This window comes from Paramisgurnus dabryanus, chromosome 2 (genome assembly GCF_030506205.2).
Source record: "Paramisgurnus dabryanus chromosome 2, PD_genome_1.1, whole genome shotgun sequence".
Classification (NCBI taxonomy): Eukaryota; Metazoa; Chordata; class Actinopteri; order Cypriniformes; family Cobitidae; genus Paramisgurnus; species Paramisgurnus dabryanus.
Genome location: NC_133338.1, coordinates 18,637,539 through 18,656,314, shown reverse-complemented (window position 1 = coordinate 18,656,314; position 18,776 = coordinate 18,637,539). Strand labels below are relative to the sequence as shown.

At 36.3% G+C, this 18,776-nt stretch overlaps 1 protein-coding gene across 3 annotated transcripts; it reads right to left on the bottom strand.

Annotated features, from left to right (window-relative positions):
• Positions 1–4,207: 4,207 nt before the first annotated feature.
• Positions 4,208–18,751, bottom strand: rce1a (Ras converting CAAX endopeptidase 1a). 3 transcript variants are annotated; one of them, XM_065275436.1, is made up of 9 exons: positions 18,278–18,751; positions 17,595–18,169; positions 15,683–15,785; positions 15,362–15,445; positions 14,933–15,011; positions 14,568–14,735; positions 8,970–9,041; positions 8,812–8,874; positions 4,208–7,768 (listed from the first exon to the last, which is right to left on the bottom strand). In XM_065275436.1, the coding sequence occupies exons 2-9, from the start codon at positions 17,753–17,755 to the stop codon at positions 7,542–7,544; spliced, it is 957 nt and encodes a 318-aa protein (XP_065131508.1). In that variant the 5' UTR covers positions 17,756–18,169; positions 18,278–18,751; the 3' UTR covers positions 4,208–7,541. The 3 variants fall into 3 exon arrangements, with proteins under 3 accessions (XP_065131508.1, XP_065131510.1, XP_065131509.1); XM_065275438.1 differs by having other exon boundaries at positions 17,595–18,403; positions 18,495–18,751; XM_065275437.1 differs by having other exon boundaries at positions 18,495–18,751.
• Between the last annotated feature and the right edge of the window lie 25 nt (positions 18,752–18,776).

Sequence of the window (18,776 nt, the reverse complement as noted above, 5' to 3'; positions counted from 1 at the left end):
AACGTGCCAAGAGGAATACACATTCTGTAGAAAAGCATTCTAGCTCCACAAAGAAATTCTCTGTGTACATACAGTGAATACAGAGTTATGTAAAAAAATACAACCATTGTTTCATACTGCAGCAACACACCAGATGAGATCTAGCATGTGGCAAACACAAAACTGTGAGCAATGAGCCGCACAGTGCTGCTTTCATTATCTCTTTCTGTGGGAAATAACACTGCCCAGAGATAATGTCACATGTGTCATTGTGTCACCGCCAAGCATATGACATCAAAGACTGGAGAGTCTTCGTTGTGTCCCTGTATTCTCTGTCATCACAGAGCCGCCAGTTGCAGCTAAATCCAGTCCTTCAGTACCTTGTGATGAACTTTTTTCACAAAGATATTACATCGGAGGTTTTACAAACTGACAAAGTGTGCATGGTGCAGGGTACAGAACATGACTACAGAAAATAAGAAGGAAAGTAAATAATGATACATGTACTGGACTGCAGTGAGTGATATCTGACAAGCTTCTGAAACATATTCAAAACAAAAAAGGCCACGCTGAGCCAGTGTCTTTGCTGCCTCCTTGTACAACTGCTGCTTAAACCATATAATCAAAAAGATTTGAAAAGGGTAACCGAAATCTACCATTAAAACAAACAGTAACTAACAGAAGAATAATGTAGCGTTTGTTTGAGTAGTGTACAATTTGTTTTGGGAAGATTCAATATCAGTTTGGATGAAACCTTGTAAATAAGCAGTGAATAAACAGTGTCAGTCAGATTCATGTATATACACACATTCAAAACTTAAATATAAACATTGAGAGATGGAATTGAGAGAAATTAGCAAGTATAGAAAATGAACAGTTGGCACCTACTCTCCTCCACGTGTAAAAAACCCATGGTGATGGACTTTAAGGCTGCTTTACTCTTGGAAAATTGTTACTGTTAAAGTGATCAGGAAGTCTCTGTGAGAGTGCACTTAAGGTTCTTCTTCAGATCTGGAAAATCAATGTCCATATCTTCTTAAATTTCAATTGCAGTGAGAGTACAGAAATATGAGGTAAAGGAATGTGACAAATAACACAACCATACGCCCCATATGTTTTTATAATGTCATAAAAGATATTTACATATGGAAGATAGATATCACAAAAGTACATAAACATATCGGGCCCTATTTTAACGATCTAAGCGCATTGTCCAAAGTGCACAGCACAACGTCTAAATGGGAGTGTCCAAATCCACTTATGCTCATTTAACGACGGGAAAAATGGTTTGTGCGCTGAGCGCATGGTTGAAAAGGGTTGGACCTATTTTTTTAATGAGTAATGAGAGTATTTTGTGTGTAACGTGCAATAAACCAATGAGAGTCTCAGCTCTCATCCCCTTCAAAAGCCAGTTGTGCTGGCGCTATGTCTAATCTCTGTTTAGATGACGGACTTCATAAACTAAAAAACTAAGCGAAGGAAGAAAATCCACAGTTTAAGATTAATGTTAAATAATTGTGTTGTTTTTCACTTGTATTGAAATTTTTATTTTTTTATTAAAACCTTTAAAACCCATTTTCTTTTTGTCATGGAAGTAAAAAAGCAGGCTTTTAATTGCTTTAAATGTATGGTTTAAAATATCATAAAAAACATTTTTACAAGTATGTAAGAAAAGGTTTGTACTCTAAAAATACTTTATTTGTAACAAACAGGAGATACATTTTATTAAATTTAAAGAGATTTAAATTTACAAACGACTCTCCGCACGTTTCAGCACTTGGACAGCGTTACGAGTTGATTTTAAGCATCACTTAAAAGTGTTTCTCATCTCACCATATCGACAGGTCATCGTATACAATAAATCCGTGAGGTAGCATTTAAAAAAAAAAAAAATTTAAAAACAGATGCATTTGTTTAAAGCAAAGCATTTATTTACTTACCAGGCTGCAGGTGAAGCTGCTCTTTGCGCCTTCTAATGTCTCATAATTAGTCCTCATTTATGTCCAAGAGACTCAATAAAATCTTTTACATTCAATCCTTTAATCTTTCATATTTAAAAGCGTTTTTGTGCTGCTGCGCATTCATGTATGTGATAAGCAAACCCGCGTTGTCGTACCGTTTAGGCGGATATTACTAATGCGCTCTTTATATAACCCAAAACATTATTGCGCCATTGACTTTAGACCAGGTTTTAGTTGGTCAATGGCGTAGTCTATTTTAGTTGCCTCAAAATAGCAACGCGCCAACAATGCGCCTGAACACACCTCGTTTTCAGACCAGAACACCTAGGGGCGCCAAAGGGGGCGCAAATGCATTTGCTATTTATACAACTTGGCGCTAAACATGAAAATGATAATTGTGCAGGGTGGAAACTAGCAAAATACACTTGCGTCGCGCATTGCACTGCATTGTGCCGGGTGTAAGATAGAGCCCATCAACTTTTTCATTTAAATCAGCAATAGACAGTGCAAGGAAGAACTTTTTTATTTTTTTATTTTTAACAACTTGATTTTTTTTTGGAAATTGGTTGATTTTTGGTAACACTAACAATAATGTTGTATTGGTAAACATTAGTAAATACATTAGCTAACATTAACTAGCACGGACTAGCATGGGAGTTATGCTGGTCTATGCTGGGTTCTTTTTTTTGTTAACTGCTGTGTGTAATGCAGGTAGAAATCATGTGGTGATCTGCTTACCATCACCAATTGTATTACTGTTAATTTTGTGATGCTCTTCTATTACATTTTCTCTCTTGATTAATGTATTATACTCACTGTTCATTGTGTTCTGTCAAGGAATTTGTCAATATTTTCATGAGGAACATGGGCTGTTGTTAATGGTGTTGTAAAATTGTGCTGTGTATGAAAACGAGAGTTATGTCCAAATGTTATTGGGGTAAATAAATAGCCCATTTGACAGCTTCATGCTCTATGAGGAAATTGTTTTATTATAAACAGATCCATAATAATTATTTTGTTGTATATTATTCAACACGTCATTTTAGTTTAAGCTAGAGATATTAAAAAATAGAAATTATTATTTAGTTCCATTAACCGCTTTTGAATTGGAACCGGTATCGTTCATATCTATGACAGCTGTTAGTGTGATTTTACTACACTAACCATGGTTGTCAAAACCATGGTCATCTTGTAGTTACTATAGTTTTACCACAGTACCATGTTTTTTTAGTTTCAACTATAGTAAAACCATGCTTTATTTTTGTAAGCGTCTGTGTTGAAATTTACCTTTTTAGTGGTCTTTTGCATGCACAATGTTTATATAAGGAGGAAACAATAGTGTTTGAGGTTCAAGATATGTCATTACCATGTATAGAACTCTTATTATTCATCTATGCCTGGGTAAATTCTGTTTCCATTCTATGGCACATTTAATTGTCCTTCATTTCAGTTTTAACAACTAAGACAGTGATGTGCAAAGATGAGCACAGGATATGTTTAAAGACAGAATAGGAAAAACATGAGATTATTTTCAGGACCTCCACAAACAAAATCTAAAAGAGGACCAAGAACAAACTTCCGGAAGCATCTGGGGTAGCAAAACAGCACTGCCAGTTTCCAAATGTTTATGGCCTAGTTTTGTCAAAACTCTTACATTTTGAATGGGATGAGCTACCAAACATCATAATGACAAACTACAATGCAAAAATAAAGTTCTAATGTTATGAATATAATTTTACAACAGGTCTTTTAGAAAATGAAAATCATTTTATGTGATATTACACAATAAAAGTCAATAAAATGAGAAATCAATTGCCAGTTTTATCTTAACATGGCAGTGTTGGAATGTTGTGATAGAATCATTAAATGTCTTCAAAGTGCAGTCCCTGGTATCAGTACACAATTTACAACAAAGAAACCGTAAATACAGCTTTTTATTATTAAAGATTTGTATACGTTCTTTAAATACCTTTCAAGGTAAAACTGTGATATTTTTATGACAATATTCCTTTGCTTTTCATTGTTTAAAATGTAAAAATTCCCTTCGTGGCTATTTCAAAACATATCTATGTTTGTTTGAGTGGTGGGACTTGTATGTCAACCAATGGTGTGAGTTTAGTGTGGGCCTACCTTTCTACCTCTATAGGACGGGGTAAAGACATGAGATTTTAACAATTCCTTCTGCTGTTGATAGTTGTGTAGACATTGCAAAATTCCCCAAAGTAACTAAAATGTAAATAACCACAACTCAAAGTTGTATGTTTAAAAAAAAAAATCTTTATTAACAAACAGTTTTGCAGAGTCAACTGAAAGATCCCCCAAAAAGATTGTCATAAAACATTTGCCCATTAATGAAGTACAGAAAATTGCATTGCATGTTGGTCAAAAACAACTTGCGTGCACTTTAGTCACCAAAATAGATTTGATTATAAAATATAGCTCTCAGTATAAACAGCTGAACTGTGTGTAATTAACACCAACCAGTCCGTTCAATAAACATATGTGCTGCGATTTTTAAAATACTATTTTTGGTGACGTTTCAATAAGCTAAAATAGCAATAAGCTACTTTTCACATTTGTAAAAATATATTGGAAAATCTGTCCTACTATAAATATGATGTTCAGAGCATCTAGAAGTAAACCCAATCCAGGTGCACATGTTTGGATTGAAAAAAAAAAACTTCAGACCAGTGTGAATGAATATTCTACATTTGAAACAGGAAATGAGTGTCACTTGTATTAAATAATTGCCCTGCAAAGACAAATGATTGCACATGACCACAGAAAATAACAGGAAAAGTAAATAAGGATACGATACATGTACAGTATTGGACTGACATCTGACAAGCTCCTGAAACATATTTAATACAAAATTCCCCCTGTAGATGATGTCATTTTAGTCACACTGGTAATCAACCACAGCAACCACTGGTTTTAAGCTTCTCCGAAAAAACACAACTCAATTGCATTCTAATATTCTAATAAACTACTTAAAACAGACACATATAAACAAAGGTCCTCTGGCGCCCCCTGTTGACTTCAATTACAACAAGCACAAGGAACTAAACTAAAGCAGCATTCACTGTAGCCAGTAAACGGATTTTCATCAGGGATTACATGCAGCATTATACGTGTGTAAACATGGCAGACTAGTCATACTCATATGGCACACTCTAAACACACTTTTCTCAATGCTTGCCACTGGTACATCAAAACATCGTTTTACTTTTTAAAGAGCTTGTAATAAATTCCTGCAGTTTCCTTTCAGAACTTTGACAGTTAAAATGTTGGTAAATGTAATTAATGTATTTGTACACAGTCAAATAATAAATTATTTTTGAAAATAAAGACTAAATTAACAAAAATAAACCTGTGTGGCACTGGATGGAAATCCCTGATTGGATCATGTATGTGAGATTATTGCTTATAAGGTTTACTTTGCTTGGTCTCTTACAACACAGGGAAAAAAATATGATTGACACATAATCCACACATAATGAATGTGACGGCAGACCTGTAGACATGCCGATATATTACAAAAAATATATATATATATATATATATATGAAGTACTCATATATATATATGAAGTACTCCGATGCAAAAGTACTTGTAAATACCATATATGTAGAAAGACCAATCCGTCAATATCATTATCTTATGTTTGACAGAGGTGGCATTTAGCGGCTTTTGCATTTTAGCTCCTCATATACATATTACATACACTCTTCTTTCACATTTGGTAAGGGGTGAACCTTAAAAAAATTAAACATCACATTAAATGTTCTGTACCAAGCAACTTCTACTCTAGGGTAGCCACATGTATTCATATAAACTTTTTTAGCATTATACCCAGCAGTTTAAATTAATTTGTGTATATGAGTGGTATTTGGTGTGTTTCTATGCTGATCAACATCCAAACATTAACAAGTGTAGCAGCATGCAGAACAATTTTAACTAACGCTCTCTAGTAAATACTATCCATGAGAGCCTCAGTCTATCATCTGTAAAATAGAAGGTTTATAAAAGCTTAGTATTCAAATTTGTAATTCTCTTGTACAGGTAGTTCAAGTACATAAGATGATCTAATGTTGATGCAGGCAATGTGATACAACCAATCGTGTTCATTAAAATAAATGAATAATGACAAAATATCTGCAATATCATATGTGGCAATGTATTTACATAAGGAATTTCCTGCCTTTTTTAAATAAATTTGTATTTTTTTATGTCAACATACTTCACTGCTACCCAAATTATGAATCAAAAAACTGCATCAGTTTTTCCTTCTAAACCAACTTCCGTGCATACAAGGTACATATCAGTTTTTAATTAGTGACCAATGACCTTGGATTTTTACTTTACTAGCTGAGCTACAGAAACCGTGAAAGCAAAAAAGAAAAACACACTACAGGTTAAATTTCATCACTGAATATCTTAAAGGGATAGTTCACCCAAAAATGAAAATTCTGATTTTCTCACTCTCATGTTGTTACAACCCTTTTCTTTGTTGTGATGAACACGAAGGAAAATATTTTGAGTAATGTTTGTAACCAAACCAATCCTAAGCCCCATTAACATTCATAGTAGGAAAACACATACTAGTGAATGGGGCTATGAATGGTTCGGTTACAAACATTCCTCAAAAAAGAATTTAATAAAGGTTTATAACAAAGTGAGAAAATTCATTTTTGGGTGAACTATCCTTTAACATTGTACAAATTACTGCAATGTCAAAAATAACTGGTATTCGCTTTTGCTTAATAACCTGTGTTTTTAATTAGCTTATGCCCAAGACAGGGCTGACCAATGTTTCAATAAAGGCCCCATATTTTGCAATGAAACACAAATGGGTATTATTATACCTAGGCTTTAACATGAAGTCTTGAGCCAGGGGTAATTCTGTATTTTCTGACACAATTTTAAATTGTGTTGTTCTAATGTCTATTGCTGCAGCAACATACCTAATAAATGGACACATTTTTACATTTAAAGTTACTTAGGGTTTTCTAAATAAGACTAAGGGTAAAAGCAAAAATATCCATAGTTTGTAAAAAGTGGTCAACATGAACGTTTTCAAGTAAGGGCACCGGTCAAAACAGGTGTACGCAGGTAAGATCTTAATGGCCTCACAGACAATTGGGGAGTTGTGCATTTTTCGTTAATGCACATTTCCACTTACACCTTCAGCAAACCCGTAATAGCTCCTGATAATTTTCTCCAGCACCAATTTCATGATAAACACACTGATATATTGTCATATAAACATATATTATAAATCTTGTCTTCATTAAACTTAGGCCTGGCTTAAAGATGATGTAATTGATGACACACAACATCTGCTGCACAGATTCATCAAGCATTACGGTAAAATAAATGGCCAGTTCCACCTGAAGATGTCTTGCATCCACTGAGTTCTAACCTCACGGAGGCTGTGAATTTTCATACCTGTTCCCTAGCAATTCCTCGCTCACCTAGTGCTACCAATTGTAGATCCTGGTGAAAAAATAGCCACTCCTTTCCAGATGGCTGTAGGCTCTGGACACAACCGAACAGAAGGAATAGATGACATGCAGGATGCAGTGTGGGTGGAGAGATGGATCAAGAGCAGACAGAGCCAGGTGTGGAGGTCAGAGTGCAGACGGGTGTAGGCAAACCATAAAAGAGTGGGTCAGTTATGGGGAATAGGAGGAAGAAGAAGAGAACGACCCCCAGCACATAGAAGAAGAGAATCATGAAGCGTTGTGGGTGATCTAGGGCCGTGCTGAGAGCCGGAAAACCCATGTAGTTACAGAAAGAGTGGCACAGCACAGGACCCACCAGATGACCTAGAGAAACAGAGACACGGATATATTAGAGGTTTGTTTAAGAACATAACACCCTTGACCTTGTTCTTTTTCCTTTAAGGGATAATTCACCCAAAAAATGAAAAATCATTTACATACTCTTATGTTACAAACCTGTATACATTTCTTAGTTCTGATGAAACATCTTCCTTTGTGTTCATCAGAACAAAGACATTTAAACAGGTTTGCAACAACCTGAGGGAGAGTACATTATCATTTTTGGGTGAAGTATCCCTTTAAGAATTCCTCTTGCCATATCTCCCTGAGACTCAACATACAGTTAAAAGAAATTGTAACATACTATAAGTACCTGGGGCTGGGGGTATATCTGAATAATAAACTTGACTTGTCTAATAATACAACTCGGGTATACAAGAAAGGCCAAAGTCGTATTCATTTGTTAAGATGACTGAGATCGTTTGGGGTAGATCATGTGTTACTAAAAACTTTTTATGACTTTTTATGACTCTGTTGTATCATCTGTTATTATGTATGCCATCACCTGTTGGGGACGGGGACTGCTGTAAAAGAACAAATGGAATAAGCTTATAAAGAAGGCGGGTTCGGTTATGTGGTATGTGCTTCCCACTTTAGAAGAGATATCTAGGACAGAATGAGTGACAAATTGGTTTCCATGATGAACCAAAAAGACCACTCTCTTCATGAAATTGGTCAAGCCCATGTGAGTTTTTACAGCATAAGATGCATTCATCCCTGTTGTGTTAAAGAGAGATTTAGGAAGTCTTTTTACCAACTTCTATTAAATTGTATAACCAGCGTGATATAAGATGATGAATTCTTTGGAATGCTTTGAATTTGCAAATTGATACTGTACAAAAATTAGATGGTGTGTTGTGTATGGTATTATTATGATGTATGATGTGTTTTTGTTTATTATTATTTTTTATACTATTTGGTCAGACTTGCTGCTGTGACTTACTAAATTTCCCTCTGGGATTAATAAAGTTAATTATCATCATTATCATAATAGTCTTGTTTAACTAGAAACAAAATTGCAGACATACCTGTCCTGATGAATATAAAGGCAGTATATGCTCCAAATACTGCTGTGTAGGAGAACTGGAACACTAAAATGACACATAAAAACATGGGCATGAGTAAGTAAATCTCACCAGCAGCACTACATGCTCTAAGGATGAATGTAAACTAATGACTTGGTTACCTGCAGAGAGGAAAATCCCTGAGACAGTGCCCTGCCTAAACCTCAGGAGCTCAATTACATGATGAAAATGAGCTGCAATCACACACAAAAAGAAAGAGTGACAAATGCAGTAAGAATAAGTCTCAAATATCTTTTCTTTATAAAATACCAAAGTCAAAGCCATACAAATACATAAACACTGAGATTAGTACAGTAATTGATACTATGAGGTGTGGTAAATGTTAGTCATAATTAAAGGGTTAGTTCATCCAAAAATGTAAATTATGTCATTAATGTCTCACCCTTATGTTGTTCGAAACCCGTAAGACCTCCGTTCATCTTCGGAACACAATGTAATTGTGAATAGCTTGAATACAGCGTGCGTGACACACTGATGTCACATGGACTACTTTGATGATGTTTTTATTACCTTTCTGGACATGGACAGTATACCATACATACATTTTCAATGGAGAGTCAGAAAGCTCTCGGACTAAATCTAAAACATCTTAAACTGTGCTCCAAATATGAACAGAAATTCTATGGGTTTGGAAACACTTGAGGGTGAGTCAATAATGACATGAATATTGTCTCTGAGTGACTGTTGACCAGCTCTTATATTGAGAAAGGTGGATTTACATGAGCCCACTGCACCACTTTAATTATATTTATTAGAATTTTCTTTATTAATGCATTACTAAACTACATGGTTTTTTTTGGAGCTAAATATATGATAGGACCTTTAGTAATATATCAGGTGATATATGTATGTCTTTTTGGGTGGTGGTGGTCAATCTGCATTTGCAAGGGTTAAAAATCTAGCTAAATCAAGTAAAATTATTCTTAACATAATATTATCATGCCAAAGTCATCTGTACTCATATAAAATGTATTTTCCCAACAAAAAAATTGTATGAGTTTCGGATATGAGTTACCATTCTTGACAATCAAGTCACTTTTACATCACTTTAAAAAGGGTGTTGTTTTACATGACCATTAAGAAATTTTCAACAAAGTATGTAACAGACATTTCCTAAAGACCCTAAAGAATCAGACCAATCAGGCATCCGATGTACCCTTTAACAGATTTATAAGTCTGCATTTGGAAACAATACTGTATTTTTCAGATTGAGAAGAAAAATATTTGAACATATATATAGCAACAAAGAAAAATATAGCTGCAAGCAGCAATTGCGGGGTCAAGCACCTTCAGCGCAATGAGCACCCAAAGCAAAGCAAAAACCACACGATGCAGCAAATGTGCAAAGCGCAGAAAGCGCGCAATACAGAGCCCGAACCCGAAGCAAAGCAAATGCAGAGCAGAACCACTGCAGTGCGGAGCAACAACAGTAAAGATGGCAAAAATATAACACGTGTGGAAAACCAGACAGGTCGAGAAGAACGTGTTAAAGGGAACAAAAAAGGAAATCTCAATAAGTGAAAGTAAGAGCTGGGATTCGAACCCATGACCTCAGGTTCCCAAAGCAACGCACTAACCGCATGCGCCACTGAGTAAACGATTAAACCACTGAGTTGGTGTGTCCAAGCTATAGAATAGAGATTTAGAACTGTAAACATTGATATCCAGCAATTACTAAAAGTGCAGAAATGACAACAGAGGGCACAAATAACTGAAATACAATGTATAGTATGAAAATCACAAAACTTAAGTGAGAAAAAAGTTAAGACAAAAACCACTGCACATGGGATTCAAACCCATGAACTCAGGTTCCCAAAGCACAACAGTTACCGCATGCGCCACTGAGTAAACGATTAAACCACTGAGTTGGTATGTCCAAGCTATAGAATAGAGATTTAGAGCTGTAAACATTGATATCCAGCAATTACCAAACGTGCAGAAATGACAACAGAGAGCACAAATAACTGAAATACAATGTATTGTATGAAAATCACAAAACTTAAGTGAGAAAAAAAGTTAAGACAAAAACCACTGCACATGGGATTCAAACCCATGACCTCAGAATCTCATGGCATGTGGTTAACCAGATGCGCAACTCAGTCAACACAGCTCAAAGGGCAGCAATAAACAGCTTAGGTGCTGCAAGGATTGACATATGCCAATCACCAAAGATGCAGAACTGACAGTGCAGAGCAGAACTAACAGAAATACAATGTATATGAGAATCAAAAAGCTCAAGTGAGATTGAAGACAAGAAGATCATTCTGTATAGTAATGCTATACAATGTAATATACAGTCACATTAATTTACTATGACAAATAGAGAACGTCACAGGCACGGTCAACTTTGGAGTGGTATTTCTAAGAAAAAGAAAACAGAATATCAAAAATCTGTTAAGTAATTTCTGTGCGGATTGCTCCAAACATTATACGAGCAGTACCTGGCATAAAATAAACAAAATTTGTAAAAAGAGTAGCGAAAAAATCATCTACCATATGCTTTACAATAACACATGAACAGAATGTTGGAAAATGACAAACGAGGTATCGTTGCAATCGGCATAAACCAGTGAATACAATTTCACAAAGAAATTAATATCAGACAAAGTATTCAGAAGTTATAAGCAGTTCCATAAGAACTGTTATAGTTTATAACCCATAGGTGGCGCTATACTCTGACTTCCAAGGTACCTTCAAGACATCATGCTGAATCTCCCTACTGATTTTTGCACGGATATGTCCAATAGTTCAAAAGATATAACAATTTATGACAAATTTCAAAATGTCGGACAGATGTGTGTGGTCAAACCCGGCATAATACACATCGACAGATGCGGCATGAGGTAAGCAATCCATAGACATCAAGATCATAATTTTCTGACAAACAGTTCAGAAGTTATGGGCAAAAATAGCCTATTTTATTATCTCATGACCCATAGGTGGCGCTGTCACCAAATTTGGCATGGACCCCAAGTTCATGGTCCACATGAAGTGTACCAAATTTCATTTCAATTGATCAAAGAATGACTGAGCTACAGCTTCAGAACCATTTTTGCGTCAACCTCGTTAAGTTTGCGCATTTATTACTTTTGAACAAAGATAAATATCAAAATTCTGTTCAGTCATTTCTATGCGGCTTACTCCAAAGATCATCTGTGCCAAATCTCATAAGAATTGAACAACATTTGAAGGAGGAGTAGCGAAAAAATGGAATACTGTACATTTCAAAATGGCCGCTACTGTAATGGGTGGAGTTTTACTGTAAGGTATTAAAAGCAACAAGCATGAGGAGAGCAATCACGTGTACTAAGTAGAATTTTCATAGATCAAGCGGATCAGAAGTTATAACCCTTTGAACATTGAATTTTTGCACTGCTGGTGGCGCTATAGAGTTAGTACTAGAGACCCCATTTTTGGTCACATGACTTTTTAAGACCACCACTACAACTGTGCCAAATTTCATCATTTTCCTATGTACGGTTCATAGGGCTGCCATAGACACCTATGGCTAAGAAGAAGAAGAAGCAGAATAATAATAAATATAGCTGCAAGCAGCAATTGCGGGGTCAAGCACCTTCAGCGCAATGAGCACCCAAAGCACAGCAAAAACCACACGACGCAGCAAATGCGCAAAGCGCAGAAAGCGCGCAATACAGAGCCCGAACCCGAAGCAAAGCAAATGCAGAGCAGAACCACTGCAGTGCGGAGCAACAACAGTAAAGATGGCAAAAATATAACACGTGTGGAAAACCAGACAGGTCGAGAAGAACGTGTTAAAGGGAACACAAAAGGAAATCTCAATAAGTGAAAGTAAGAGCTGGGATTCGAACCCATGACCTCAGGTTCCCAAAGCAACGCACTAACCGCATGCGCCACTGAGTAAACGATTAAACCACTGAGTTGGTGTGTCCAAGCTATAGAATAGAGATTTAGAGCTGTAAACATTGATATCCAGCAATTACCAAACGTGCAGAAATAACAACAGAGAGCACAAATAACTGAAATACAATGTATTGTATGAAAATCACAAAACTTAAGTGAGAAAAAAGTTAAGACAAAATATCACTGCACATGGGGTTTGAACCCATGACCTCATAATCTCATGGCATGTGGTTAACCAGATGCGCAACTCAGCTAACACAGCTCAAAGGGCAGCAAAAAACAGCTTAGGTGCTTCAAGGATTGACGTGTGCCAATCAACACAGATGCAGAACTGACAGTGCAGAGCAGAACTATCAGAAATACAATGTATATGGGAATCAAAAAGCTCAAATGAGATTGAAGACAAGAACATCATTCTGTATAGTAATGCTATACAATGTAATATACAGTCACATTAATTTACTATGACAAATAGACAACGTCACAGGCACGGTCAACTTTGGAGTGGTATTTCTAAGAAAGAGAACAGAATATCAAAAATCTGTTCGGTCATTTCTGTGCGGATTGCTCCAAACATTATACGAGCAGTACCTGGCATAAAATAAACAACATTTGTAAAAGGAGTAGCGAAAAAATAATCTACCATATGCTTTACAATAACACATGAACAGAATGTTGGAAAATGACAAACGAGGCATCGTTGCAATCGGCATAAACCAGTGAATACAATTTCACAAAGAAATTAATATCAGACAAAGTATTCAGAAGTTATAAGCAGTTCCATGAGAACTGTTATAGTTTATAACCCCTAGGTGGCGCTGTACTCTGACTTCCCAGGTACCTTCAGGACATCATGTCGAAGCTCCTTACTAATTTTTGCGCGGATATGTCCAATAGATCAAAAAATATAACAAATTATGTGAAATTTCAAAATGGCGGACAGGCGGTTCGGTCAAACCCGGCATAATACACATCGACAGATGCGGCATGAGGTAAGCAATCCATAGACATCAAGATCATAATTTTCTGACAAACAGTTCAGAAGTTATGGGCAAAAATAGCCTATTTTATTATCTCATGACCCATAGGTGGCGCTGTCACCAAATTTGGCATGGACCCCAAGTTCATGGTCCACATGAAGTGTACCAAATTTCATTTCAATTGATCAAAGAATGACTGAGCTACAGCTTCAGAACCATTTTTGCGTCAACCTCGTTAAGTTTGCGCATTTATTACTTTTGAACAAAGATAAATATCAAAATTCTGTTCAGTCATTTCTATGCGGCTTACTCCAAAGATCATCTGTGCCAAATCTCATAAGAATTGAACAACATTTGAAGGAGGAGTAGCGAAAAAATGGAATACTGTACATTTCAAAATGGCCGCTACTGTAATGGGTGGAGTTTTACTGTAAGGTATTAAAATCAACAAGCATGAGGAGAGCAATCACGTGTACTAAGTAGAATTTTCATAGATCAAGCGGATCAGAAGTTATAACCCTTTGAACATTGAATTTTTGAACTGCTGGTGGCGCTATAGAGTTAGTACTAGAGACCCCATTTTTGGTCACATGACTTTTTAAGACCACCACTACAACTGTGCCAAATTTCATCATTTTCCTATGTACGGTTCATAGGGCTGCCATAGACGCCTATGGCTAAGAAGAAGAAGAAGAAGCAGAATAATAATAATAATAATAATAATACTAACAATTACAATAGGTGTCTCAGCACCTTCGGTGCTTGACCCCTAATAATACTAACAATTACAATAGGTGTCTCAGCACCTTCGGTGCTTGACCCCTAATTACCACTCACCAACACCAAAGAAGAGTGGGCATGTGAAGATTGAGGTGGAGGGGCCAGCACAAGGTACTAGCATGGGAAGCATGCATGCCCGAAAAACCAATTCTTCTGTCAATGGCGCCACCACCTGGTTCCTTAGCCAACGCATGTCACTCAGACAGAGTCCCCAGAAGCATGGGTCTATGGGAAAACAACACAGCATTTACAGCAAAACTAAAACTGAATAAAGAAACCAAATAGTTTTGTTTCCATCATGATTAATGATTTCATGCTATTTATAAAACATGTATAAAAATAAATCACATCCAGAAAACAACATATTCATGAGAGGTTACTACAACAATGGTAGAACACTAGAAATAAATCGGGTTGCTTACCAACAACGACTTTTATCCCATCAATAAAGCCCCAGGGGCAATCCATGGCTAGCTGGATCAGGGGACCCAGAAAAAGCACCTGAAAGGAGGCAAACTGAAACTTATAATCAAAACATCTCAACAACTCAGCATCAACAACTACAGTGTGCTTTAAATTGGCTGTCCAATAAAAGATACAAACTCTTCCTGCATGTGATGCTTCTCAAAAACCTTCATGTCTAGTCAGGAGTCCAGGACTATATATTCAAAAGAAAATGTTTTGACTTTGAACATTCTCTTGTTTTATGTTTAGCTAGTAAACTAAATACCCAAACAATGATAGTTACAGAAAACAATTGTGTAGCTAGTAAGAATTTTTTTAATTTTACTCTTTAGAAAGAAGAGCATGTGTGGACTTTCAGGGTGGATATAATAATGTCATTTTCTCACCATAGTCAGCAGCAGAGGTAGAATGACAGCAGGCATTAGTCCCTCCAACCGGATTCCCATAAGGGCTAGTAATGACGGACCAGGCTACATAGAAAACCAAAGTAGTCAGCTTTATTTATATATATATTTATCTGTGTCATTTTTTTAATGTTTTCAATATACTGTTAAGGATCGATGGAGCCAAAATCCCTCTTAGTGCAAATACTTTGCTTTTGACAATATACACTACAGTCCAATATGAAAAACAAATCATACTGTTTTAGTTTAATTAACACAGAACACAATGTATACACTAAATGCATCTATTATTAGTTCACTAACCTGGATGCCTGTAAACTCCTTCCATGCCCACACAAAGACTGGAGACAGAGCAGACACGATCAGCACGCTGGTAAAGCGCCTCTTTATCACTGCAGGATGATCCCTATTAGTGCAAACAATCACACAAATAAACAAACTCAGTTTTAATTAGGGATGCGCTGATCCAGACCTTTTTGCTGGATCGAAAATCATACTAACCTGACCGATTGAAATCCAAAACAGTATGTTACATGTGGTTCTCACTGTCAATCTATTAAAAGGACCAATCATTACAAAAGCATCAAATGTTTTCATGCAATATATTTTTAATATGCTCAACAGCTTTATGTGAAGATCAAATGCATATATAAAGATATTTAAAGGTTCATTGTGTAACTTTTAGAAGGATCTCTTGACAGAAATACAATATAATAAACATAACTATATTATCAGATGAGTATAGTATTATGTCAGTTTTATCAGAAGACCTTACATTATGGTGTTACAAAATAAACTGTTCTTCTTAGAATGAGCATTTTTATCTTTATCAATTATCACTTTTATCATACACTGTGGGTCTCCTTACATGGAAGCTGCCATCATGTTTCTACAGTAACCCTAAATGGACAAACTGTTCTATACGCTTTATTCAGTCTGCCGCCATGTTGATTCCAAACCGAGGCTGTGAGGGATGGACGTCCAGAGCGTGCACTTTAAACCTATTGTTTTGTACGGGGGATGCTGGTTATTCAGCCATCAAAAAACAGAAAATAAATAATTTTACAGTTTTCCACAGGACAAAGAACCTCAGAAATCATGGATTGTTGAAATGAGAAGGGACATATCATGACCTAATTTTGAGATAAGAGCAGTGCAATGTGTAAAAGCTCAGAAAAGCAACTTGAAAGGTCCTGATTGGCCAGCTAATCTGTACATTGTGATTGGTCTAAATACCTCTGACATCAGCCGGAAATGTGACGCTCCTTACCATGTTTGAAAGATTTGCGCATAATGCAGTGCTAACAGGAAATTACTTACAAGCTGTGAGTCCGAAGCAGGAGGAATTATAATAATGCCGGTCTTCTCTACGTCACCAATTCCAGTAAGTAAACTGTTTCCTACAATCCGTGTGTTAGTTGTAGGCCAAGAAAAGAGATTTACGTCGAAGACCATAACTCGTGTCATTGTTTACTTTGGGGTTGGTACCTTTTGCATATCATTAACTAAAACACACCTACATACTAAAGGACATGTAAAATCTAGTTCCATAGAATCAGACCATTGGTGCTCTTTAAAGACCGAAGTATTCATTTTGTGCGCTGTATTTTAAACATCTAAACATTAAAAAGTCTCAGTAAACCCTTGGATGGACGCAAAACACTGTGGTAAGCACATAAAATATCTATTCTCTTTGTGTTTTTTATCGCTTATGAATTTTCCATTGTGAAACAAGGGCTGTAACACTTAACAATAAGGTTGTATTTAATGTCAGCATTTATTACTAATCCATTTATTAATCATTAAGTATTGTTGGTTCAGGTTAGCTAATAGGATTATCTAATGTTAACAAATACAACCTTGCTGTAAAAAGTTACCAAACAAAGAAATAATGGACAGAATAATAATGATTATAATAATTTCTTATTTTTCCCCATTTACTGCTGTCTTCATTTGACTAGATCTAACAAGCAGTACTTCAAACAAACATGGAATGAATCAAATCTCACTGCACTTGTAGTGTAAATAAACGTTTATAATACATACAAATAAATTCAGAATCAAACCCTATTCATGTACACACAAGCAATGAAGTGTAATTTTAGTCACTCAGGCATTCTCAGAAGCGAACCTAATGTTCGATTTCCAAAAAATGCTGCCTTGGCAGTTAACTAACTGTAAGGTTTTGAAACGTATATAAGACTTTAAAATATACCTTGGTAAATCGCTTTTCCAAACGTATAAACTTCCGACATATGAGCACGCAAGCAGCAAACAGGACAGGACTGACACCCAGCAAAGTCCATCAGGTACAGACGCCACATTATGTTGGAGTTCTTTTGAATTAAAACTTGCAGTCAAATCATCGTGGTTCATGGCGAGACCGACAGGGGCTAAAAACGACTCGATGCACTGAAAAACGGCTGGCGTGGGCGACACATTAAACACGTCGTGCGGGTTTTAGTTTCAATTCTCAAAAATACAGTGTCCACAATGGAGGTTCTTCAGAGATAAGCTGAGAGGAGACTGTTTTTGGTGCCATCGAATGGCGTCATCAAAACGCGACGAGAGGTGTCTGCGGCCCTTCCATTCTTGTCAATGATACGAGGAAATTATACACCGCGTTGTGGCCGATTGAAGGGTGCTGCCACACAAATGGTTGTGCTACATAAAGAGAAAATAAAATCCATTCGCCATTTGTGTTTTAACGGTCCAATTTGAAGACAATTGCTTGCTTTCTCCAGTTGTCCCACATGCTCTGCTTGTCGGATCCGCAGTTCTCCCTGGAAACTGCTCATGTAATACAAAACAGCAAAACGGATGCCAATTTATGAAACTTTTTTAGGATACATGTATTACAATAATGCCTTGCATAAATTAAAAGTTGTATTTCCTTACTGTTTTGTTATTAAACATGGTTTCGACAACTCGTTGGAAATTTGTACTTGTACTTATATGGTTCATGTGATGTTGATATTTATTAGACAGGCTACAGTCACAATCTGTATCACTAGTTGTGTAATTCTGTGTATAATAAATAGTATAAGGTCAACCTAATTTTAAGGCATCAATGAGGAGAAACGTATTATCATGTATTAACATGTATTAACTTAACCTTGAAAGAACTAATGCTGTTCCACAGGTAGGTATTTCCCTGTAAAAACTGCGGAGGATTCCACGGCGGGCTGTCAAATCCCACTTGAGCGTCACTGTACGGATCACAGCAGTGATGTCGTTATCCTATCCGAGTAGAAATCCTACTACTGTCAAGACATACTTCATGAATATTAAATCGACTATGTTCCGTTCCAACAAATGGCGAGCGCTTATTTGTGAATATGTCTTAGTTTATGCGAAATTAACAAATCCCGTAGCATAGTAGAGTTCGTAAATTCGC